General features: G+C 48.8%; 8 protein-coding genes and 1 non-coding gene across 9 annotated transcripts; 3 read left to right on the top strand and 6 right to left on the bottom strand.

The window, feature by feature from the left end:
• Positions 1-61: 61 nt before the first annotated feature.
• On the bottom strand, positions 62-156 carry BKA67DRAFT_t56. The gene has a single exon. It is a non-coding gene; the product is annotated as a tRNA-Gln (tRNA).
• A 639-nt stretch (positions 157-795) lies between these two features.
• BKA67DRAFT_513316 (major facilitator superfamily domain-containing protein) lies at positions 796-2,251 on the bottom strand (the record flags this gene model as incomplete). The annotated part of the gene is made up of 4 exons (XM_046097556.1): positions 796-1,328; positions 1,379-1,701; positions 1,759-1,906; positions 1,957-2,251. The coding sequence occupies 4 exons, from the start codon at positions 2,249-2,251 to the stop codon at positions 796-798; spliced, it is 1,299 nt and encodes a 432-aa protein (XP_045961883.1).
• Positions 2,252-3,156: 905 nt separating this feature from the next.
• BKA67DRAFT_655901 (fungal-specific transcription factor) lies at positions 3,157-7,639 on the bottom strand (the record flags this gene model as incomplete). The annotated part of the gene is made up of 12 exons (XM_046106847.1): positions 3,157-3,630; positions 3,718-4,037; positions 4,094-4,148; positions 4,197-4,456; positions 4,519-4,955; positions 5,013-5,612; positions 6,551-6,673; positions 6,738-6,790; positions 6,856-6,913; positions 6,965-7,359; positions 7,413-7,491; positions 7,566-7,639. The coding sequence occupies 12 exons, from the start codon at positions 7,637-7,639 to the stop codon at positions 3,157-3,159; spliced, it is 2,928 nt and encodes a 975-aa protein (XP_045961884.1).
• A 979-nt stretch (positions 7,640-8,618) lies between these two features.
• Positions 8,619-9,820, top strand: BKA67DRAFT_655902 (uncharacterized protein; the record flags this gene model as incomplete). Its single annotated transcript, XM_046106848.1, has 3 exons — positions 8,619-9,059; positions 9,184-9,440; positions 9,514-9,820. The coding sequence occupies 3 exons, from the start codon at positions 8,619-8,621 to the stop codon at positions 9,818-9,820; spliced, it is 1,005 nt and encodes a 334-aa protein (XP_045961885.1).
• Positions 9,821-10,535: 715 nt separating this feature from the next.
• Positions 10,536-13,184, bottom strand: BKA67DRAFT_673471 (heterokaryon incompatibility protein-domain-containing protein; the record flags this gene model as incomplete). The annotated part of the gene is made up of 1 exon (XM_046108731.1): positions 10,536-13,184. The coding sequence occupies one exon, from the start codon at positions 13,182-13,184 to the stop codon at positions 10,749-10,751; it is 2,436 nt and encodes an 811-aa protein (XP_045961886.1). The 3' UTR covers positions 10,536-10,748.
• A 1,390-nt stretch (positions 13,185-14,574) lies between these two features.
• BKA67DRAFT_532849 (Clr5 domain-containing protein) lies at positions 14,575-16,352 on the top strand (the record flags this gene model as incomplete). Its single annotated transcript, XM_046099596.1, has 3 exons — positions 14,575-14,726; positions 14,757-15,712; positions 15,985-16,352. The coding sequence occupies 3 exons, from the start codon at positions 14,575-14,577 to the stop codon at positions 16,350-16,352; spliced, it is 1,476 nt and encodes a 491-aa protein (XP_045961887.1).
• Positions 16,353-17,292: 940 nt separating this feature from the next.
• BKA67DRAFT_555916 (uncharacterized protein) lies at positions 17,293-19,740 on the bottom strand. Its single transcript, XM_046102125.1, has one exon. It carries the CDS (start codon positions 19,458-19,460, stop codon positions 17,445-17,447), a length of 2,016 nt encoding a protein of 671 aa, XP_045961888.1. The 5' UTR covers positions 19,461-19,740; the 3' UTR covers positions 17,293-17,444.
• A 172-nt stretch (positions 19,741-19,912) lies between these two features.
• Positions 19,913-21,172, top strand: BKA67DRAFT_555918 (37S ribosomal protein Rsm25). Its single transcript, XM_046102126.1, has 2 exons — positions 19,913-20,479; positions 20,547-21,172. Exons 1-2 carry the CDS (start codon positions 20,079-20,081, stop codon positions 20,905-20,907), a joined length of 762 nt encoding a protein of 253 aa, XP_045961889.1. The 5' UTR covers positions 19,913-20,078; the 3' UTR covers positions 20,908-21,172.
• Positions 21,173-21,853: 681 nt separating this feature from the next.
• Positions 21,854-23,776, bottom strand: BKA67DRAFT_194462 (oligosaccharide biosynthesis protein Alg14 like-domain-containing protein). Its single transcript, XM_046095375.1, has 4 exons — positions 23,145-23,776; positions 22,986-23,090; positions 22,802-22,927; positions 21,854-22,743 (listed from the first exon to the last, which is right to left on the bottom strand). The coding sequence occupies exons 1-4, from the start codon at positions 23,559-23,561 to the stop codon at positions 21,970-21,972; spliced, it is 1,422 nt and encodes a 473-aa protein (XP_045961890.1). The 5' UTR covers positions 23,562-23,776; the 3' UTR covers positions 21,854-21,969.
• Between the last annotated feature and the right edge of the window lie 610 nt (positions 23,777-24,386).

Here is a 24,386-nt window from a genome sequence, read left to right on the forward strand (position 1 = left end):
CTAGCTTATGGGTCAAAAAAACGAGAAGAGGAACATGTAGGTCCTCAGTAAAGCAAAAGATAGGTCAATCGGGGATTCGAACCCCGGTTACCGGAATACACGAGCGTTTACATGAAACTCAGAATCCGATGTGATAACCAGCTACACTAATCGACCGTTGATTGGTTGAGAGCAACAGCTTTTATTGAAAACCATATAAGGTTATTACCGAAGTATCGCCGAGTCATTGATGGACGGCTTTGGCCCATGAGGAGGAGATTTTCCATATATTGAAATTGGAATATCTCTGAAAACAGTCACATGATGTCAGATTGTGTCCATTCATCCGTTACTCTAGCCTTCGATGTTGATCGACTGCGTCGGAATTCCCGTCTCAACTCATCGGTGTGTTCTTTGCGTATGCTCCTGAGTCGCTGATAGTGGAGGTATACGACCGCCCGAAACTTATGTGGATCCATCTTGTGTCAAGCTTGGGCCTATATGTTTAGTGCAACTAGACTTCCCTTTTTTTCTTTTTTTCCTTTTGTACCCTCCTTTTGTTGGTACTATCTAGCAATTTCCGTGTGAAATTGACACTCAGAGTAAACAGTAGGCCAGCATTCCTGCAAGATACAACCCCTTCTCTGATTGACTGAGACATGGTTCGTCAAGGCTGGTGAATGGTCGTGTAAGTTCTCTGAGCAAGCTTTCATTGCACTGCCATCTGCATTGTTTCAACGCAAGATGTGCGTTCCATACTCAAGCTTGGGCTAACACGAGGAGGCAGCAGATGATGCGTTGTGACTTGATTGCCCATCATTTCCCATGTTGCGTTCCAGCCGCTTCTTCATGTATCATTTTCTGGTGGAATCCCGAACGGGCTCGTATCCAAGGCCCGTACTTGTAGAAGAGCCAAGGCAGTGGTGCCATGCCGACCGCCACGAATCCCAAGACTGACGTGGCCCAGGCTGGCCCTAATTTGTCGTACATCTGCCTGGAGAATAGCGGAAATACGGCCCCGAAGGCTGAGCGTAGGATCGCGTTTGCTGCCAGTGCGCTAGCTGCGTATTTGCCATAGCAGTCGATCAAGTAGGAGGTAATGCCCAGAAACAGCGTGACAAACCCGATACCGAACGGTATGCCCGCCAGCACGCAGCTTGCCCAATGAATGGACGGTGTCGAGGTCCAGGCGAACCAGAAAAGACCTATTGGAATAAGCCAGGACAGATAGATCAAATGGGGAAGGCGTGCCTCTGGAGACGGACCCCCGAGCTTCTTCACGTAGACATTGTAAACACGATTGATGTACGGTGAGGACCCTGTCGCAATTGCCATGCCTGTTCCGATCCCTAGGTCGACGTGTGAGAAACAGTTTCAACGCTGAGAAGTATTATCTTACCCAGAAAAGTTAGACCAGAGATTCCTGCCTCCCACTGTCTCGTTTGCTGGAAAACGTAGGGATAAGCCGTGAAGTCTAGATAGAGGATTCCATACACAAACGCCATGTAGAGTGATAGGAGGAATAAGATCGGCTCTGTAAGAAACATACTGCTAGGGCGTGTCAGGTTGTTGCGAAGGGTAGACTTGAAATTATGTTGTGGAAGAGGTAGGCCAAGCTGTTTGGCCTTCTTCTCTATGAGCACCGGCTGGAACGTTTCTGGTAGCAGTACAAACATAGACACGTAAACTGCTCCGCTGATGATAAGGACTAGCCAGTAGCTCCTTGAAAAGACAGTTATTTATCGGAGCTTTGAGTCTAGATATATCGCAGAAACTCACCATCTCCATGTAGTATACTGCGAAATAAAGCCGCCGATGATGGGTGCTAGGACCGGGCCCAAGAAGCTTGCAGCTGTGAATAAGGCCAAGGGCACAGAGCGATGAGACGGGGGCCATAGATCTGTCAGTGAACCACCAGAGTTGGTCACTGCTGTTGTCAGCGCAGTAAGGCATGAATAAATACTGGCAAGGACTAACCTGTTGGCGATCCAAAGAAGCCACAGAGAAATCGAAAGACAAGGAGTGCCGATATGTTTGACGCTAATGCGCAGCCAAGGTTAAAGAGGACGAATATGAAAAGAGTAACCCGGTAAACAGGATTGCGGCCATATATTTCTGACAAAGGTGCAAACAGCAATGGTCCTGAGCCAAATCCTATCAGAAATGTGCTGACTCCTAGAGTGGAAATGGTGCGTGAGCAGCCAAATTCTGCTGCCACATTCGCAATAGCAGCAGTATGGATTGACGAGCAGAATGCGATCGTCGCGGTCATGAATGTCACTTCAGAATGTCAGCTCGATCAAACAAAGGCTGTTTTCAATTATAACATGCTAAAAGGGCGCTTACCTACTATTGTGCAGGTCCATTTTCTTGCTGACGAAAACTCTAGAGGATTCTCGCTACGGTCAAGTGAGACTGCTTCAAATGTGATTGGCCTTGCTTCATCCGGCTTCGCCGCAGCCTGTGCATCGGCCTCGCCCTTCTCGATCTCCATCGTAGCTTGCTACTTGATCACGGGCTACCCTTTCGTTGGTAAGCATGTGTATAGCAAGTATTGGGATATATTCAAGTGGAATGGTGGTGTTGGTTGGAGTAGAGGGGGTCATCGGCGCTAAACAAAGGCGTCACTCAATTAGTCGACCCCTGTCGAGAGATGAGGTGGAACTGACATTCACGACATTCACAACTATAAATGGGAATGATCACTGAACGTTCTCAACACATACTTTTCTCCAGATCTTTAATAAGCCCTATTTCCAAGGTTTGGAATATCCAGGGAAACGGTGCTGGGTAACGTAACAAAAGTGGCATCACGCAATTAGTGGCTTTGCGCACGACGCTGACCGCCGCTCGTCTCGTCTCACAGGGAACATTGAAACAATAGAACAGCTCCCTTTCCATGTAGGTAATTCCCAGATTACCAGCGTTAAGTTATGATTGACAGTCAAGTGCAAACCCGTCTCCACCGTGGCGTACGACACAAGATTAGCATCATATGGATACTGTCGAGGTTGAGTATCGTGTAAAATCACGATACTATACATCACCATGGTCACTCCGAATATCTTTGTTGTGATGATGTACTTGTTTCAATCATTCTGGGTCTCTTTATGGCTGCTCCGAAGGCTTGTGAAGAGTTCTGTGGTGGTTGTTGGTCAACTCAATAACCGGGAAACCTCAAAATATAACATCACTACCATCCCACAAATTGCTGTACCACAACCCCGCGGTTGAACTTTCGATTCCGGAAACACTATTCTCGGACTCCATATCCGGCGTGGACATGACACCGTCGGTGAAATTCGCTGTTTGGTCATTGGCAATAAACTGGCCAAGAGAATCGAGGTCCCACCACGAAAACCCGTTCAACTGATCCAAATCGACCTGATTGGAATTACCTGCAGGCCTGAATAATCCAGGGCTCGGGTTCTGAGCGATTGTGACTGAGGTGCGATGGCTTGTCATGTCAGAACCAGGTCCCGGCTTAGCTTTGCTTGATGGCCGCCGCCATAGAAGCTGAAGTGAGCGTGCGTAGCGGTTACCCAGACTGTGTCGATTAGATGACGTTTTCTGGAGCCTCTGGATGGTTTCTCGGACTGCGCGTCGGACACTAGCTGCATCTGCGCCACTGATCGGTCCTGCCAAGGTTGCCTGTAGAAATGAAACGAGTTAATCACAAAACTCGGGTTTTGGGTACTGCTGGTCCAAGTGATGCCGGCGAGCGAAGACGGAACAGACCTTATAAAGGAAGACGGCTGCATAAATAATGTAAAGATAAAACCGTAATGGCATGTATTTGAGCCCAGTCTCAGGGTCAATGAAGCCGTTAAGAGTGCTTAAAAGTGAATTAGCCGCATCGATAGATTCGTAAATGAACCTTGCATCAGGGGTTCCCGCAACGTCAGAGGACCAAAGCCTTCCTACAGGCACCTTGTTCCGTGCCTTAGATTGTGCCTGGTGAATGGCACGGTTCAAATTCGCCTGGAATGCGAATGCGTTGATGTATAGGCGAAGAAAGTCGTATGAGAGCATTAATGATGATTTAACGTGTGGCGTTACTGAGGCATAATATCAGAGTCTACATCATGGGCAAAGTCCATTAATGGCTACTTACAGCTCAGACCTCCCCAAGCGATCTTCCATCTACGTAAGACGGATGTAAAGTCGTCCTAGATGATTCAGTGATAGCTTCATGACTAAAGAAAAAAACGTCTTACAATATACCGCACATATTCGCCCCCCATGTAAAGCTGTTCTCTGTGCCGAGTAGAGGAATAGAGGATGTCATGTGCGTTCCCGAAAAGTTGTGTTAACTCCAAATGAGCCTGAAATAGCAGTGCAAGATTGTCTGCGCCAAGTGTCTGCACTTGCAATGATGGGAAATCAGCAGCACGGAGGTGCGTCGATGGTCCTGGTCCGCGAGACCAAAACCCCTTCCCGAGGCGGATTGAAACAGCGCGGTCACTCATGTAGCAAGCTTTGGGAACAAGCACGGAGAAGTTAGTTGCGACCAGTTCACATCGAACTAGGGAGACATACCTGCCCATGCAATCTTTTGTCGACTAGTGTGCTCAGACTCCGAATCTTGTCCCTGTATGAGACCAGTTTGCTCAAGTTTCTGCAGATAGCCGAGGCGAATAGCTAGGCCAACAAGCATCCATGAACCAGGGTCTTCCTTTCCACAGCCAATAGCCGCATTTTCTTGAGGAGACTGTGGTGCCCATTCGGCCAGAATTAATAATGCCTCAACAGCACCTACAGTAGTTGAGCCGGTATAAATCAGCTTGGTTACCAAGCTTTCCATGTGTTGAGAGCATGCATCATGTGCTCGTGACCAGTTGGGTTCGTCTTTGGTAGCGACTGCTAGGATGGCAGTCAAAAGGTGCTGCTCCTCCCTGGTCCATTTCATGACGTTCTTATCAAAGAAAATGTCTCGGTGAGCAACTGGGAAAAAGGGGTGGAATTTGTCGTGGTAACTGTTGTAGAGTGTCAATAACAAGATTTGCAACCAAGAAGGGTAGGGAGACACGGACTGTTGTATTAAAAATGCAGCATCAGACACTGTCAGATGACCATCTGAAATCGGTGGGTAATAGTAGGTTCCTGGTGGTACATTACCACGGCCCGGCGCTGACATGTTTGTGGCTATAGTAGATGGTCCTGGAGAGCCAGACTGCTCGTCCGATTCTAGATCCGCCACTTGGGCGAGTAAGTGTAGGGCATCGGCAGGATTCAAGAGATCTGAGTTCGCGATGTGGCCTTCCAATCCTTGTCTATCATCCTCAATTTGTGTCCATTGCTGATCAGGGGCTGGCTCTCGCCAATTCCTTTCAGGCGATGCTCGCGCTGTGGTTTGATCATCACGGTCGTCTGAATTGAGCATATCATCATCAGACTGTGACCTCTCGGCATCACCCTGACCTCGGCTACTATCCCTATTCTCTGCATCGATGCCTTCATTCTGGCGAGCTACAGATTGAGTCACCGCAGAATGCCCGCTGGGAACTGCAGCTCTAGAGGACCGCATGCCCTTGACGCGTCGTCCGCCGCGGCGCGAACCCCCAAGGACACACTCCTGACCAAGTTCGATGCATCGCCGGCAGGGAGGCTGCCCTTGGACACCGTTGGAGTCGCTAAATCATCGGCGGTCAGTGTTGAACTCAAGATTGTGGTTACGAGCGAAGCATCCAAATCCCTGGCAGGCATGCTTACAGATCGCATCTTGACTTGCGCAGTCTACAAGATACACATGCACGAGACACGCGCTTGTCTTTGGTCGGCCTGATGCCATCATTGGATCTGCCTCGCGGTGATGCAATCATCTGGGGTGTGCTGAGAGTTTTCGGCAAATGCTCGCGGGCGATCTGGCGGACGGTAAGCTGCGATGCCACTCAAATGCCGCTGAGAAGTGGATTAAGCGTCGACCGTGGCTTTAGTGGTTGCTGGCTACTATCGCTGCAGATATCTGGAGCGCTAAATTGATGACAGCGGACCTAGCTTCAGCCCGCCAAAGACTGATCAACTTTGCACTCTCCAAGTTCACGCACAACAACATGGCTTGATGTTGTGACAGTCTTATCGGCAATCCGTAAATTCCCTATGCGTGTGCTGATTTATCAAGTCGTGCTCTCGCCGGCATAAGATGGTTCTACCGAGTACCCCTTGGTCGAAGCATCACCCATTTAGCGACGAGCATCTAATTACGCCGCCAAGTTCGGCCCGGCGGCTTTTGCTATCGCTAGAGGACGTCATCGGCAGACCTTCAGGTTGTGCTTAACAGCACTTAGGAAGTCACTCTCCAGACATAGGAAGCTGAACATTCAACGAACTTGCATTGTTAAGCGACATTTTATTCGTGGGCACTACGCACAGCACCTACGTATGTGCTGAGATTGTTTGGCTCAGGATTATGTCGTAATCTAAGTTCCACCGACGGCGATGGTGAGTCCTATTTCATTCCTCCTGCCAGGAGAATATCCTGGCCAGTTACATAGCCTGTCTTTGCAAACCTGTATGATACTGTCAGTGTTTCTTGGTCGATAGTAGTTCGAGTCGGATTGCGTCAAATTACATTACTACCATTCCAGATACTTCTCCTGGTGTTCCCAGTCGATGGACGGGAACGCTTGCGGCGATGCCTAGGCCGGGATCTTGAGCCTTTAGCGCATCTATATCTGTCCCCTTCTCCCACGTTCTATTACCGATCGGTAACATTAGCGACTAGAATCAATACTCGGACAAGGCATTGAATTACTCACGTAGATTTAGGTTCGGGTATCATGCCCGTTTGTCCAATCATAGCCGGTGAGACCTATGAGGTGTGAGTGAGAATTTTGTGTCACGAAGCACTGAGCTCGACTTTTAAGATGTACCTACTATATTGACTGTGATACCTTCCGCAGCCAGCAATGTGGCCAGATTCAAACCCATTGAGCTTATACTTTATCAGTTTCAATTATGCCTGGGTTTGCCATGGAGAACTCACCTGAGAGCACCTTTGGATGCGGCATAATGGCAGCCATTGAGCCCACTACCGCGGCTGGCTATACTTCCGATCAGGATAATACGACCCCACGACTGTGCCCTCATAGTGGCAACGGCCGCCTTGGTGACGACGAACTGGCTGCGAATATTGACCTCCATCATTTCGTCCCAGTCATCCTCACCAATGTCTGCCACATCACGAATCCGTCGGCCAAGGCCAGCATTAGCTACAAGTATAGAAATAGCACTGTGCCGAGAAGCGATTTGCTCGTGAGTCAGAACTGAAGGAACTAAATTGTGTGTCGATTCCCGGGACTTGAGGTCCGCGGGAACTGCAACGAATAGCTGTGAAGGATAATTGTCTCCGAGTTCTTTGGCTAGCGCATCTGCCTTGTCCTGAGTGTGGTGTTAATGATACTTAATGGCGCGCCAGGCTCTGTCATCCATACTTTACTGGAAGAGTAGTGCAAAGCAATATCACATCCTTCGGCTGCCAATGCTCGGGCGCAGGACGACCCGATACCACCACTGAGAATCGTTAGTTTGAGCTGCGCAAAGTCGAAACCGTGTGCAGGTGGCATGTCGAGCGACATATATCGTACCTTGCTCCTGTCACCAAGGCCAAGCGACCTTGTACCCTGTTATCGGTAGGCTGAAGGTGAAGAATGTTCGCCATGATTGTGTTACAGTGTTACGAAATTGTCAGCAACCGATACTACGACAAATGTAGGAAGTTATCTGCCGAAAACGTAAAGTTGCTTCTGACCAACTATGTACTTTCTAAACCCCGATTTCCGGCTGCTTGCAGTCAAATAGTGTCATAGTAATAGCCATATGCCTAGTCCCCACTAGCAATAACCGTATGCGGATAAGCGATAACGTCGTCAATTGCCGCTCTCAACCCAGAGCCAATAGCCGGCACTGTTGGCCTAATGCTCTCAAAATCGGCTCTAGAATATTGGCTTGACGTCTGATTCGTATACATACATGCAAGCCTTTAAGCATCACGCCAAGACATATCTCAATACAGCATGTAGAAGGTTTGCTCCTAAAGTGTCATGGGGAGAGGAAGCATACATGACTGCGCGGTAGAACAAGAGTCGAAGTGTATCAAGCTGAGCATCAGATATCATATGCAGCAGATTTCTGAAAATATAACCGACCTGACTTCCTCCTACAAAGCCAAACTTTTCCAGGCTTGAGTTGCCGATACTAGAGATGACGTCTGTCACTGCTCGCCTGTTCACCTCGCTCCAAGCAGCAAGTATTTTAAACAAGACTTCCACGGTCCGAAGAAGCCATATTTGAATTTCGCAATGGTTGGTATGTTTTCCAAGTGGTGAACTCATATCCTAACGATTTCTGTAGCATTTCTGCACAACGGCCTCGAGAACCGGCGTTTGAAGCTTGGTTGCCGATCGCGTTTAGACACTATGAAATGTGAGGGGCAATTCAAAGTGGGATGAATAGCACCCACGAATACGAAAAGCAACTACAACAGCATCACAGTACGTCAACAAAAATGACGCATATACCTTCCGGTTCCTCTGGGCTAGCGCTATATTGTAGTTATCGCGATTGAATCTCCTAATGCCAGAGTGGTTGTAAGATAATACATGTCTAACATACCTATCAAGGCAATTGAGTCCACCAACATGGCTGCCGGAAGCTCCCCTTTCAGATTATACCGAAAGTCAGCTGAAGCCTTAATCGGCGACTCGCCAAAGCTTGAGCTTCTCTACGAGAATGCTGAGTACCCATTCGCACACGAAGCTGGAGTTTTTATTGTGGATGATGATAAACTTTTCGTCACAAGTAATCGGTACGATGACCCTGAGACGGGGCAACCGAAAATCACGATCACCCGAATCGATCTGTCAACAGATAGGGAGATCGTAACGTGTGAGGTGATTGAGGCACCTGGAGTGCCTATGGCCAACGGAGGCGTAAATTACAAAGAAGGTATCCTGTTCTGTGCACAGGGTACATTACAAATACCAGGTGGGCTGGTGTATATGGAATCTCAGCCGCCGCATCGCACACAGAATCTCATTAGCTCCTTCCACGGTCGGGATTTCAACTCGGTCAACGACGTGGTATGCGACTCACATAATCCCCCATCACTCTTCCTAGCTATCTCTCTGTTGTCTCTGGGGGCGGCATGCAACCATCTTTGTCCCTGTCCAAATACAGTAATACTGACCTCTGATTACCTCTTAGGTGGTGCACTCTGACGGGTCGATCTGGTTTACTGATCCTATATATGGTTGGGAACAAGGAATTCGGCCAAAACCTCGGCTACCGAACCAAGTTTATCGGTACGACCCGGAGACAGGTTCAATCCGGGCTATAGCAGATGGTTTTGGGCGGCCGAATGGGATTTGTTTTAGCCCTGATGAGAAGACTGTCTATATTACAGACACAGATTGGATCCACGGCGGCAGTGGTGGATCAGATGATACCAGGCCATCGCACATGTTAGTAAATCTGTCTAGAGTTTGCTCAACAATGCAATCTTCGAAACATCGCAAACTGACAGTGTGTTACAAGATATGCGTTCGACATAATGCTGGTTTCCGACCAGCCGTTCTTGACCAATCGGAGACTCTTCGCCATGGCCGATACTGGGATTCCTGATGGCATCAAGTGCGATGTTCATGGCAACGTCTACAGTGGTTGTGGCGATGGAGTCAATATATGGACATCTGGAGGAGTCCTGGTCGCGAAGATTCTGGTGGAGGGAGGTGTTGCAAATTTCTGCTTTGGGCGCAATGGAGACATGTATCTTCTCAACGAGCATAAGCTGTGGAAGGCCCAGCTGGCATCATCGACTAAAGGGGCATTGCTACGAATTTAGATCACTGGCTCGACTCATTGCTAAGACCTTTACTAATTCATATGGAACTTCGATGTTAGACTTGTAACTTTGCTCTCATAACCATAATTCAAGGTTTAATAGTATAGTACGTAAGAAAATGTATACCTAGGTAGATTGTGTATTGGCCCTTCGCACTAGATACTCTTCTTGGTTTCGTCGGTGTATACTTTGTACGGAGTGCTCGAAATAAGATGTTTTGCTAGGTTAGACACTTGTCGAAGTTTCCTTGTTGTAATTTGTGTATTGCGGTCAAGGCATCCGTTTTTATTGTAGTTTGCAAACAAGATCTCGCTACCAAGCCATTTCTCTTTCTGTTTTCCTTCTCTATTCCTTTCTCTTATTTCTTTTTGAAAAACATGAAATATACATATCTATAAATCATATTTCTAAAACTATATTTGGCTAAATTGATATTTAAAGTGAATGGTTATACAAAACTATTAATATAAAAACCTTAAAGACTTCGTAAATTTATATTATAAATTTAGATTCTTTTCTTAAATATTTTTAATCGTTTTAATATTCAAAAGTTGTAAAACGTTTCATTTTCCTGTGTTCTGTATATTTTGAAAAAAGAAATGCTTGGCAACGTTATCTCACTTTGCATTCATGGCTCGTACTGCGCTCTAATCTGAACCCTGCTTCTGGGTGTCCCTTAATATAATATCCCAGGTGTCGGTATACTTAATAATATGGTCGGCGATTCAAGAAAAAAAATGCTTTGTCTTACATTACTATTTTCCTTTTCTTTCATTTCATTCCGACTTGTACTTCAGCTCATAACAAAAGTGCCGCACGACAGCCGCATAGCGACTCAGGCAACCCGCCTATCTACATCCTTATCATAAGTTCCATATTGACAACGTGAAGCGGAAAAGATAAATGTAAATATCAGATTACCAGCTGCTCATCCGAGGAGAACAGTTGCTTCCACAGCCTTCTTCGTAAATGCGTCTACATGTATTCGACCTACCCCAACCCTTTCCATTACACCGTTGTCCTTCTTAGATAATAGCAGTACATTCATGACGGGCCAGGGTACCATTTCGCTATAGTAACGATTATCGAAGGCGTGCCTGTTAAATTCCGTAGCTTTATCCCTTTTAAATGTAGAACTCCTGTCTAGAGGTTTGACAGGGTCTGAAGTCAGGGGTAAACTTGGATCTGGGTTCTCGGGCATTTCCGCAATCCAATCTTGGAAGTGTTCTGTATATGGTTCGTAGGTCGCATCATTAGATGCTTCCCTTTCGCCTATCGTCTCGTCCATCCAAGATCGGAACCGTCGCGCATCCGCATCCCAAGTGATATCCTCGTTTTGCCGGGAAATCGTTGAGCGAGATATTGCCAGAAACCTGTGATCCAGGTCTTGTAGCTGTGGCACAAGATAACTGTCCACCACGACCATACCTGCCGGACGGTGCTCATCATCAAGTACGGCCAGTTCGCATCTGTAGTGGAGACCTCTATCGCACGAAGAGGAAAAGGAATCCCTTCCTGAATGCTGACCCGTCAAGCGGAACGTGGCAACTTGTCCACTTATAGTCAGATCGAAAGAGTTTTTACTTAGGTCTGGTTTGGGAGGGTCACGCAATGGGCGAGGATACTTGTACAGGGACGAACTCGCCTTTGATTTAAGGTAAGTGATCTCATTTTCATCTTCATCAAAGTGACGTGTCCACCCGTTTGGCATAAACTCATCTGTTGCCGGGACCACGGGTAAGCAGAGTTTTGTATCGCTCGGTGCGAGGGTGATTGTGCATCGACAAGCAGTGCACTCAAGCAGGTTAGTCAAGTGGTTCGTCTTGTCGTAGTCGTAACAAACCTGACCGGTCCAACCTGCCCATGACCAGCTAGGGAACTTCTTGCTGCCTCTCATGCACCGCTTGACGGGGATCCAGAGGAGCGCTGCATCGAACATAGTCACGGGCAGACCGTAGAAGAAAGAACCCTCAAATGGCTCTTTTAGAACATGAAGAATTCCGTCAAAAGCCCTGACCTTGTCCATCGGGTCGGTGAGATATCGGTCCGTATATGCATTAACCGCGAGTGCATAAACCTCAAATATGTCGTACGTCTCAAAGTCTAGTTGTGTGTTGTGATCATATTGAATGAACAGTCCGGTGTTATCAAGACTGCTGTGGAATTGCTCCTCACAGTTGCATCCTCGGTCACATTGGAAGGACACTTGCGCTGTGGTGAAGTTGAGGAGCCTGGCCGAAAGAATTCTTTCCTGGAATGTCCAACCTCTGGTATTCCAGTGGGTAATGTTCAGTGTTGACTCCAGTCTATTGGAGATAGTTACCTCATTGAGCGTCAAATGTCTCTGCTGTTTGGTGCGTAGACATTGTCCGGAGACTCCGGGTATACCAAAGTCAGCGTCATGGCCAGCCGCGGCAACCATAGTCAGCGCAGCGCCGCTATATATCTGTTGCATGCTTTCGACATTTGCCCGTATGTTTTGTGCATCATCTTGAACAATACAGAGAGCATCAACCCAGAGGTAACGGTACCCCAGGTACCGACTTGCCTGCATGGCATCTACGATCGTCTTTGACGGCGCATTCTCGCCAGCCAGAAAGTAACTTGGGGTTTCTACACTTGTGATGTTGTCCCTTTTCAGCTTGATGTGCTGATCTTTGCCCCAAACGTAACTCAATGCAATATACGGCGCGTCATTAGGCAGTGTGACAACGCATGCTTGGTCGACATCGATAGCCCGTAATGTTAGCGGGCTCATATGATTGCCTGTTCCTTTTGTGGTGCCTCTCGTGGTAGGATTTTGGCAGATCTGGCTGCCATAATGGAGGCTAGCACAGGTTTTTAGCCACTCTCTCACCATGCCCCAGTTGATTTCTCCTGGATCCACGACTTGACCGAAATGCCGAATCGGTCGATCGGTATTGGGATTACTATCCCGCAATGCAATTATCTGTGGCAAAAAGCCAGCTCCCTCGTCTCCTCTGACCTGAAACCTTTCTGATTCAAGGGCTTCCAGAAGCCCGACCGGCGGGTCCCAGAAGCTGAAGTCCACGTATAGGGCGGTCTCGGCCGTGGATGTCCGTAGAATATCATAGCTTAGATCCAAGGGGTTCGGGGTCATCAATACACGTGGGTCCCTCTCCGTTACCCAACCCAGCACCTTAGCAAGAGCATCCGCACCAAAAAACGTCTGGTATGTGTGTCTCACAAGCGTACAGAATCCGCACGCATCTTCTTCAAAGACCTCGTGGATGCTCCCAATATCATACGATGTGGTTTCCCCGCTTATCCATAGCCGAGAGAAGAGGGATTGGAAGTTCAGAGCTGTACAACGCCCACAAAGAGCCTCATTCCCTCGATTCATCCTGCAATAGGAGCGGAATACTCCTATCTACCGCGAAGCGCAATTATGCCAAGGTAGTGGTGAATAGTGGGAGATGTCTCGGAACTATCCCAGAGTTGTGAAACTGTCAGTACGTCTTATCGATAACACCAGCTGCAGGATGAATACTAGGCATCGTTGCATAAGAAAGCGTTTGTTAAAAGTTTTAGGGTCTACACCTTGAGTGTAACGATGAGCTCCCGATAAACAAACCATTTACATCTGTTTACATGAAGTTGAAAGGCCACGCTCCTGTTCAATTATTGAGAATCTTGGACAGCCGACGGCTCAACGCTGAGAGACAGTCATTTACTGGACCGAACTGTAGGTATACACGAATACTGGACATTTAGTGGTGATATTACGGTGACTTGAACTGATCCCGTATGTAATATGTTTCTTTCAGACTGTCTGACTCTGGCTTGGTTTGTCATCTGGAAGGTTTTCTTCCCTGCCTTTCTAGACCGTCCAATTGCTTAGCGGAGAAGAGCGTAATCCACAGCGAGCTGCCATATGAAGACTTATACTAATAGACTCGCTAGGTTAGTGAAGTAGCGCCAAACTTCACGTCGGAGGTATCCTAGCGATCTCTCGGGCATGGGAATCATATAACGCCTTTTAAATCAAGATGTGATGAACCCCTTCCACTGCACAAAATATGTCGGTCCCATACTACGCTGAACGTATTTCAGTGTAAATAGGACTTCAGGTAGGTTAGTACATTAGCCCCGCCTTAAATGTACTTTTCAGGGGTGTTTTGGGGTGTCAAAAATGGCGTGTCGGCACTCAAGAACCGCAGCCCAAACCGCGACACATGGACAATTTCTGCAAATTTTCAAACGTCTTTTTCTTGTACCTGATTAGTTACCGAAAATCAGACGAGATGACAATGCAGAACCCTGGTGTAGAGCGCTGAGCATCTGGAGCCTGAAGTTCAAGGGTGGCTGGCCACTCAAATATCAGTAAAAATGGGTTTAAATATGGCCCGGAGGCATTCACAACTGCTCAAGTTTTTAACGGCTCTCCTCAAACTACTGAGACAAATCATTGAAATTGTTGTTTGTATCTTCTGCACCCAGAATCAGGTACATCTGCTGAGCATGCTATTATGGTAGCAGGCTAAAATAACCACGGTGAGTCGCGCCTCTGTACAGGGTGAGTAGGTACATTCCGCTCCCACCACCTGATGGGATATCGAGGCACCTGGCACGAAACTGGTTACATGCCCCCTTGTGCTTTCTTACCCGCCATACCATAAGCAGTCGATGATGCCGGAGCCCGCGCCAACATAGCTTACTTATTTGCAGCACTTGAGACAAGCGACAATTGAATAACAAGAATTCAGAAATCCAGCTTGTTCCATGTTGTTGCCATGCCACCCATAGACGGCCCGTGGAGGTCGTGGCCATGTACCAGAGATTGGGAGAGCCGAAGAGATCGCATCACAGAGCTCTATTGGGACGAAGGAAAGAGCCTAAAAGAAGTAGCTGAGATAATGAGGACCGAGCATGGTTTCAACGCCACGTATGTGAATGCGCCTTGAACATCCAAAAGAAAGCGAACACTAACACTGGAAAGAGAGAGAATGTATAAGTCGCGCTTCAGGCAGTGGGGCTTGTCGAAAAATCTCAAAAGCAAGGATGCGAATCGGATAGTAGTAGAGGCGGCGATGAGAACGGGGACCCTCTTACCAATTATCCGAGGACGCCAAGTTGGTGCAAAAAGACTACAAAGTTACCTGGATAAGATCTGGCAGACTTCGGAGCAGTCGTCTTGTTGTTCATGGAAATACATTTCGACGCCCCTTTCCGGTCGGTTGATCTCACCAGAGGTCTCTCGGTTGTTTGAGGGCGGCATATCTGCCGTTGTACACTTCGCGCAAAGTCGCTTGCAGAGCGACTTCTTTGGCTTCAAATACATGGACATGGAGTATGACTGGGCCAGCGATCCATCGTTGGGGTTCCACCTGTATTTACGACATTCGGTTGATATGTTTACCCGAGATGGAAACTTTACAGATGGATTCCGTCTTCTCGACAGAGCATTCGGCATGTACTCTGACGTTTTAGTCGTCTGTCCACCCACTGTGATTTGGACAACGATGCTTTCCGGGTTACTTCTGGCGCAGGCTCGACAAGATCTTGCTGACTGTTTCATTCGATATGCCGCGGCTCTGTCCACCATCAAGCTCGGCCCAGCACACCCCTTGAGCCGACTTTGGTTCATGATAAAGTCTTTATCGGCTGAGGAGAACAGGCAGGCTGCTGTGACTATCCTGAGAGCATACCTTGACGCCATTGCGAGCGATGTTGCTGCAGGGGAAACGTTTCGTAAGGTATCAGCAATTCACCACGTCCGTTGGCTTCTTCGTGTTGGTGCGGTGACGCTCGAATCTGCAAGGAAAATATTTGATATCGCTGTTGAAGCTATACGTAAGGACACCACAAAACTACGAGTTGATTGGTACTTCTGGACAAAGTGCTTCTGGTTTGAGATTCTGTACGACTGTGGTATGTATGCTGAAGCATTCAACGCTTCAACTGAGGCTGGAATGCTCATCCACTCGGGCCATCCTGATTTTGCATTAAGTCACTGTGTATATCCTGGTAAGCAACTTCCGAAGTCGTCTTCGTTCTCTCCAGCATACACTCAGGGTGCATATTAACCCAAAATCGTTTCGCGTGCCCCTGTGATAGCTCATTGTAGCTCCCGAGATTTTGCCAACAGAATCGAAGGAAAAAATTGCTGACTCGAGACATTGCAGGCTACTACACTGTGAAAGCTAGAATTCTGAGCGCCCTAGAGAGATTTGATGAAGCAACAATCTATTTCGAGGCAGCTTACGAAATATCTAAGCTTGATATAACGTGGGATTCCATCTTTCGCAAGGCTCAGGCCTCAAAAGATCTAGAGTCGCATTACCTTAGGATGGGCAATATCGAGTTAGTTGAGAAGATGCGAAATAATTTTGTGATTGGTCAGCATGGACTTATAAGTAATTTGTATTCCGACGAGAGACTTCGATATTTAGCATTCGGATCGTCGATATTAGGCTCTGGAATTTGTTCGGTACTGACTAGTGACAGCATGTTCGCTTTTTCCCCCCATGGGTTACTCACGTCACCGGCGGTAGTTGGTCACCATATTTGAGGTTCCTCTAAATTTCAATATGGATGACTTTCTAGGTACAAGAGGCGTTGTCGCCTCGGGCGTACAGTCTTGTTCTCTGTAAATAAAAAATAAAAAGGAAAGGAAAAGGAAGATAAAACCATCGCAAGGACGAAGGTTCTTATATAATGGAATATGTACGGGTTCAAACTATCGAACACAGTGGTTACAATGACATCATCCAGTCATTGGGCGGTTCGACTGATAATAATAAAAATGCTTTAGCAACGGTTTATAGACGTTATGAAAACCTGAAGTTGATAGTATCGTCTAGTTCTTCGACCTGGTATCCCCAAGCCGGCAGCTTCCCATTAACGAAAGTGGTCGAGTTCGGTTTCGTCGTACCTTGGAGGTGGAACGGCAAGACCACAGGGGAAGCATTGACACCTGAGTAGAACTCTCGATGAGTCGAAGACAGGAGAAATGTGGTTCCGTTATCTATTGTAAGTTGCCGAACGTAGGAGTTTGCGGCGCTGTTTAGTTGTTCTCCATTTTGGTCCTCCTTGATGGAATTTCTTCCGCGGAATCATCTTCAGGCCCAACTCTCTTTAGGAGACTTTTCAGTGCTCCCAGACCTGTCATGGAGAAACCGACGTTACCTCAGTAGTCAAGCTGGATATAACCACCAACCAGGCCTCCCGTCACGTCTTATCTCCATCTCCTGACGAGGAGCGCAGCAATCGCTCTGAAGATTGTTCTTTGGGTCGCCTGAACCATACACGAGCACATCTTCCGGATTCCAGGCATCGACCCCACTATTGTTCAGCACGTTGAAGATGAGCACATGACACTGGTCTCTCTCATACTTTTGCCCGTCTCTATCGGCGTCCACCCTGGTCGGGCTGACCACAACGCCACCATTTACTGTGACGGCTCACTATCTCCCACATGGATTACCGCTGCAAAGCGCGACAAATCAGGACCTCGAACGAGTTAATTAATATTTCTTCATTTATCTGTACAAGGCAGCACTTGCATGGACTTCGTGTACCAGGCCCAGATATAGCGAATGAGCGCGTGGTTTCCCCATATTGTACACTCTATGACACCCCTACCCCGTAACTCCTAGCAATGCTACCGCAATTGGGGCATAGTATTTACAGACAAGCCATTCTTCAAGAGAAGCTTATGCAAAAAATCCAACATGAAACTATCAGTGGCATGATCAGCCGGCCACCTGATCCTGAGATCCTCATAAACTTCCAAGATCTGTTCTCGAGATCCCGAGCACTTTGCAAATGCCCGTAACGTCCACATGGCCATCCATGTGCTAATATATAACCCGTCCGCCCCGCCATCATATGCATCGAGGAAAGCAGTCCAGACGCTCGTAAGCCTCTGCACTGACCACTGCGAGTTGGGCCCTCCATGAATGGCAAATCCTTTGAATAGAGCCAGAAAAACAGCGCCATGGAGAGGAACTCGGAAAAACTTCATCTCATCCAGGAACTGGGCGACCCTCAACATCTCTCCACACCGCACACCATAATAGTTAAGGAGAATGCGATAGGTGTTCAAGTCTGGTGTCACCACCCCTGCGGCCTGAAAAGCACCGCGAAGTTCTGGGTCTTTCCGACCCATGCGACCAAACATGAGCAAAACTTTGGTCACCATCTTATTGAACGTGTAGTCGCGGTGTGGTATGAGCTTGGATCTTTCGTCTGAGAGCTTCATCATTCGATAGACGTGTTCCGCCGCAGACTCCTCCCCACATCGTAAAAAGCTGGCCATGACGCAGTTAAGGACCACATGGTCGATGACCTCGCCATGATCAACCATCTCTTTGTAGGCAGCCCGTATGCCGATGGAATCCATTTTGAGCCCAAAGAAATGAATAAGACTGACATGGTGGTAGCGATTGAAAGGGATGCGCCGTGTGGTCATTTCCTGGTAGGTCATCTCTGCCAGAGCAAGCTTGCCAGCTTTTGTAGCAACATCAAACAGAATGTTGAAAGTTACCTCATTGCCTTTGACCCCAGCGTCGTGTTCCATCTCACGCCACAAATGCAAAGCAGCCTCAGCTTCGGTGTCTGTAGAGTGGCCGACATAACGACTAGCAAAGGACATGGCCGTGTTCCACTCGGTTCGGGTGAGGGTGAAACCTGCATTCTTGACATCCGCGACGACGGCGAAATACCGAAGCATTGACTTTGGGTTCCTCCGCTCCGTGATACTGAGTGCGGCAAGGAGGCCATGCCTCAAGCGTGCGGGGAGATAGGTGATGCGTGGTTGGGGTAGTGAGCGATACAGATCGTAGATGTAGTCGTTGTCGGTGCTGTGAGCTCGCATGAGTTTCGTGAAGACGGCGGTGCGCAACTTGGTGATGATCTGCTGCTCTTCAAAGTCTGCTTTCTGAACGTCGTCGGCTGAAGGAGCAGTGAGTTCGTGGTACCTGTCGGAAACCCTGAGTTCGAGTGTCTCAGCAGGAGCGTATTTCCGCATGTATGGGTCTTTGAGGTATTCCAGCTGGTCCTCGACGGTCGTTGCGTCATCGTAATAATCGAGAAAGGAGAGAAGCTCTTCCCGACTTCTCTGGGGTGCCGGCAAAGCAGCGAATACGGGGACCTGAGGAGTAAATCCGGGCGGAAGGGCCATGGAGGTTGCGTCCGCAGAGCTTGTGTGGTTCCAGTTGCGCTTGGGAGGTGCGGGTACAGATGAGGTGAAGTATTTGGATCTCAAGGGTCGCTGCGGCCGGCCGGCCGGACTTGTTATTGTCGAGTAAGGAGAGTTGGATATCTTGATATTACTGACGGGCAGCTGGCTGACGCTGTTGGTCGCTGAGATGCGCTTGCTGGTGGAATGCCATGGAGAGGCAGGAGCAGGCGCGATGCTGGTGGGCAACTTGCTGTTGCTGTTGCTGTTGCTGCTGCGCTTGCCCCTGCCATCTCCCATGAGCTTGCCCTTGAGCTTGCCCTTGCCATTGCCGCTCGCTTTCTGGCCTGGGGCAGACGACTGAGACTGGATGTGAATAGCTCGCGACACAGAGCTGTGACTGTAGCTCTGGCTGTGGCTGTGGCTATGGCTATGGCTACAGCGACTGGATCGTATGGCGCCGTATATCGACCCGTCAATTCGACCGAGGATTTTCATGAGCTGTCCTTGTCCCGCATTGTGTTCCAGTCACCACAGCTTTTTATTAAGGTCGTGACGACATGGGAGATTGGTGAACGAGAGTCAGTCTTTTATCGGGGCGCTGTCTGGAAGCTTTACGGGCAGCTTGACTCTTTGGAAATCGCTATCGCAACTTTTACTTTTAATTTTTTGGCCTCCAAGCTTTGACTTGACTTTTAGCCTGGCTAGTCTGGACCACTGTAAGGTCAGTCTAGGTTAGACGAATCAAGGACTCGGGACGGAGTAGCTGTTGTCTGCCTGTGCCATGGTAAATTTCCTGGCTGTAGGCCTGTACTGCTGCTACTTGAGCTTTAGCTTGAGGTCCTCGCTGCTGGCAAGGCCCCCCGCCCCACCCCCTGCCGGTCCGTCCAGCGTTCCACCTGGGCAGCGGCCAACGTTCAGCACCCAAAAGTCCCACTAAAAAGTTCGCAGTTCAGTCGGCCGGAACATTGACGCGCCCGGACAGCTTCCAGTCCCAAGCAGCACTCCGTATCACCTCATCGACAATTGGAAAGCTTCTGGCCCAGCAGACCCCCAGCGCGACCAGACACGAGACCATCGCCAGCAGGCTGAGCACACCCCAGTTCAGCCGCAACCATGGTCCGCAAACCAGACGTCCGGCAAGCCAGACCGGCCCGCGTCTACCAGACAGTGACCACCCTCATGAACCATCGGGTGCAGCCTCAACTCAAGGTTCAGCAGCCAGTGTGGTACAAGGTCATTGAGAACATTCCGCCCTCCGAGATCCTCACGCGGCCTCTGCCTCCGCAACACAAGGCCTACGACCCGAGGACGAGCAAGGTCAGGAAGGCCAGCAGGTTATTCCAGCCTCAGCAGCTGCTGTACGAGGAGGATGCTCTGCGCCAGCGTTTCTACAAAGATCACCCTTGGGAGCTGGCGCGGCCGCGCATGATCATCGAGATGGACGGAAAGGATGCTCAGCGATGCGATTGGAGCAAGGGGCTAAGACAGCCTGGCATACCCCTGAGCGGAGAATGGTGAGCGCCTATTTTCAAGTCCAACGAGTCACGCTCAGACTCCTGCCGGTGCTAATTCTCCTTACAGCGTCGTTCAAAGGCAATTGTGGCGGGTGCACAACGTCCCGGGCATGACCATGGACGAAGCATACGACGTCACGCGGAAAGAGTTCTACCGCCTCCGCCAAGAAGAGGATATCGAGCGAAGAGTCGCCGTCGAAGAAGCCCGCATCGTCGGTTCCTACTTCGGCCAAACATACCTGCAAGTCGGTATGGGCCTAGAGGATAAGACGCACGAGAGGTGGAAGAAGTGGGCCACCAAGGAGATCAACAGGATTCGTGGCGAGCAACAGGATGCGCTTGGCATGATGACTGACGAGTCCGCCGCGGATTCCCCAGATGCTGATCTGGACCAGCTCAGCGAGGCTGTTGAGAGCCTAGCGAGGTAACACCTTGCGCTATGTATTATATATGTGTACAAATGAACCATGTACAAACCTCGGCCCACAATCTACACTTGAGGGATACGGGGTTTTTCTGCGCCTCTTGTAATTGGAGGACAAATGGGTCCCTCGAATGAGCCCATCATAGCCCTATCATAAAACAAGGTTGCCCAACACGCCTTCCCTACACTATAGCTGTCCTTGAAGACGAGGTCAGCATACCAGCTAGATTATATGGTCAAGCAGCTGTTACACGCCAACCTTGGCACCACTGAACACATCGATTGAGTGCATGCATGCTAACTAAACCCAACAACCTGCCGTCCTGTCCACCGCTACACCATGTCTGTTTAATGCTCTAGTCTGATTAGTCTTTTTTTGCCGCTAATATAAAAAGCAGTGGTCGTCATTAAGATTCTATGTAATATACTTGAAGCTTTCGTATAATTCATGTCCCGGCATAACGGGGAAAATCTAGAGAGCAATTCTAGCATAAGAGCGGTCTTTATTCACAGCCTATCCCAAGTAGAATACAGCTCTTGAAGACACCTAGTATCCGGATCACCTCGTGGATTTGAAAAATCAACCACGAATCGAGATGTCTGATGAAAGAGTGGCATATCAGTTGCTTACATATCGCAATCGTAATATGGTATCTCAGGCCCTAGAGGTGGCGGTATTTGACATGATACAGAAAGCGTAGATTTAGGTCACGATATTTAAGCTGGAACACTTAGCAAGTAATGATAAACCTCCGGGTTTTCTTTAAGGCTCTGCTCTAATTCCTCCTTTGAGCGGCTTATATAACTAAAGAAAAACAAGGAACTTTCACGTTAAATATATAATTACGGGTTGTCAAAGAATTGGTGCGAATTCTAGAAGAGCCGCCCTTTAAAGCGGCTTCGAGATGGAGGAATCACGGTCACTTATGAAGAATCGTCAGAGGATTTTGCATCAGTCTTGTCATTTAATATGGCACAAAGGCCCATTGCAACCCGTGTTTTGGGGGCTTAAGCCCCCCTACACCACGATCACCACCACCACACCGATCGTCGTCGTCGCCACCAGCTAGTCGTCTCTGATGTCGTTAATGACATCAGGACCCCAGTCGAGGGCCGAATCCCCACCCGTGTGGGCGCGCGAGGTCAGCGAGTCCTCGGCGATAACGCCGGGGTACTTCTCGGCGACAGGCTTGTGCTGGACGATGAAGGCGTCAGCAAGGTCGAGGTAGTAGAAGATCTTGCCCGTGAGGCTAAGAGTCTTCACGCGGGCAATCGACTCGATGAACAGGACCTGGCAGCGGTTGGCGGGGATGATGCCGTACATACGCATCATGTGAGAGACGAATACGAAAATCGCAGCAGAACCGGGGCCATTGCAGAGGATGGTCTGAGGGTACTCGATGCCAGACTCTTCAGAATGAGGGGTCCAGGGACGGGGTAGATTGAGTACGCGGACGCAGTCCAGGACACAGCTGAGAGCTGTGAACGGGGTAGTAAGCCAGCTCTGCATAACGTAACGAGCGCGTGCAACCTCGGCGATCTCGAAAGCACCAGCAACATTGCCACGGCGCTTGAAGCTGCGCTCTTGCTCGTACTTCTTGATCTCGTCAATCGAACGCTGATCTCCCATGGTGACGACCCATCGGCGGAGGCTGGAGCTGTCGAAGGGCTCGAACAGCTTCATGAATCGAATTAGCTCAGCTGTGTGTCCACCAGAGCCAGTAAAGAGAAGTAAAAATCGGGGACGGTAAGTCACTATCTCCCTCCAAGCCCCATCAATAGAATCAACGATCTGATCACGAATCTCAGGGCGGTTGACGGTGATCTGCTTGTGGAGAATCTATAAGCTGTATTAGAATCATGCCACATGATGGGGAGTAGCGCTTGCTTATACGTACATATCCATGTAGAGACCAGTAAAGAGCTTGCTGTTCGAGAAAGACGAGGGCATAGATGGCGTAAGTCCAGAGAGTAGGCAAGCCAAAATACCAGAGGATGGGCTGGATCAGAACGAGTATAACAGTCTAGAATGAAAAAACTTAGTATGATTTGCCTAAGCCTTCCGGTCCAGTGTAAGCTTACCAGGAAACCCTGGGCAAAGTACATAGTCTTGCAGACGAAGTGGTCGATAGACTGGAGGGCATTCATTAACCGAAGCTTCGGCAGATCCTTCATGGTGAGAGTTATCTGATACCCTGGTTAGACTGGAGATTGGAACCCTTCGCCATCATCGTAAAATACCTTGATGTACTGAGTCAGTGCATAGAAAGTGATGCACGCAAGAACCAAGTATGAGACACCGATGAGAAGGAAGAACAAGGCAAACAGGACCGGCCAGAGGTAGACGTGTAAAGCTTCGCCAGAGGTGTACACCAGCGAACCAAAATAGTCATACTGTTGCTTAGCGATGGTCAGGTTGAACATGGACTCCATACTGTCGGTGAAGTTGAGAGGACGTGCTTTCACTTTGTTGATGGTCGGTTTGACTGGTTGATTTCGTGATTCTGAAGGTGGCAATGAGGGTGAATTAACAGGATCGGAATGGTTGTTGGCGGTTTGGAAAGCTGTCCGCAGGATTGGCTTGGTTGTCTTTTCCACCGCACTGGTGGAGCCCTCTGCCAAAGAGCTTTTGACATGACCCTTGAACTTGGGAGCCATTTTGACAGCAAGAAACAATACCAAACGAATCAGAATTATTGCAACCCCGTGGAATCTTTGCTCAATCCTGATGCAACAGCTGGTATGCTCTTGTGTCCGCAATGCCCTCACAGCAATAACCGTTGCATGAGCACAAAGGCTTTCGAGTGCATGCGTTCGCTTGTGCCTGCTTAACACTTTTCCGCACTTGGTGCCAACAATTCACCACGAACCCAAGTGAGGACTTCGAGAAGAAACACCTAGCTGTGCAGCCTCCCCACCAGCTTGGACAGTGTGTTTGACACAATCGAACCACGAATGCCCTCCTCGGAACGTCACGAGAATCGAAGTCCCATAAGACAAAACCACTCGCTCGAGTCACTTTGCACCTCTGGCCACGGCAATACCAGCTTGCGCGCTGCGACTTGTAACTGTCGCTATCACAGTATGCAATGACACCAACAGTCCTCGCATTCAGGACAGCTTGTCAACTCCTCCGCCAGCACGCCTTGCTATTGTTCCTGGAAACATGGTCAGACAAATACAAGACAGGAAAGGCTCCAAAGCAGTTGAGATCAAGTACACTGGAGTGTCAAGTGACGTCCGTTGTTCTTTCCAAGCTTGTATGACTCCGTTGTAGTGTTGTGCGTGGATCTTTGTTCAGTGGTAGGCGGTGTCAGGGGTGGTGAACAGCACAGCGTAGCCCATTCAGGAGTGACCCCTGAATACGCTGTCCAAGGACCAAGGAGACAGACGCACGGACCCTCTTGCTCTTCTTTATCACCACTCTCTTCTGCTATTTACCCGGTGCTTAGCCGAGTCGGCCACCCGGGATAAGAGCTAAGC

This window comes from Truncatella angustata (assembly GCF_020726525.1).
Source record: "Truncatella angustata strain MPI-SDFR-AT-0073 chromosome Unknown BKA67scaffold_2, whole genome shotgun sequence".
Taxonomy (NCBI): domain Eukaryota; kingdom Fungi; phylum Ascomycota; class Sordariomycetes; order Amphisphaeriales; family Sporocadaceae; genus Truncatella; species Truncatella angustata.

Coding starts and splice junctions, on each gene's coding strand:
- BKA67DRAFT_555916 (XM_046102125.1), bottom strand. CDS start 19,460: ATGAAAATCCTCGGTCGAATTGACGGGTCGATATACGGCGCCATACGA.
- BKA67DRAFT_555918 (XM_046102126.1), top strand. CDS start 20,079: ATGGTCCGCAAACCAGACGTCCGGCAAGCCAGACCGGCCCGCGTCTAC. Junction 20,480..20,546: donor ATACCCCTGAGCGGAGAATG/GTGAGCGCCTAT, acceptor TTCTCCTTACAG/CGTCGTTCAAAGGCAATTGT.
- BKA67DRAFT_194462 (XM_046095375.1), bottom strand. CDS start 23,561: ATGGCTCCCAAGTTCAAGGGTCATGTCAAAAGCTCTTTGGCAGAGGGC. Junction 23,091..23,144: donor CACTGACTCAGTACATCAAG/GTATTTTACGAT, acceptor CCAGGGTATCAG/ATAACTCTCACCATGAAGGA. Junction 22,928..22,985: donor ACTTTGCCCAGGGTTTCCTG/GTAAGCTTACAC, acceptor TTTTCATTCTAG/ACTGTTATACTCGTTCTGAT.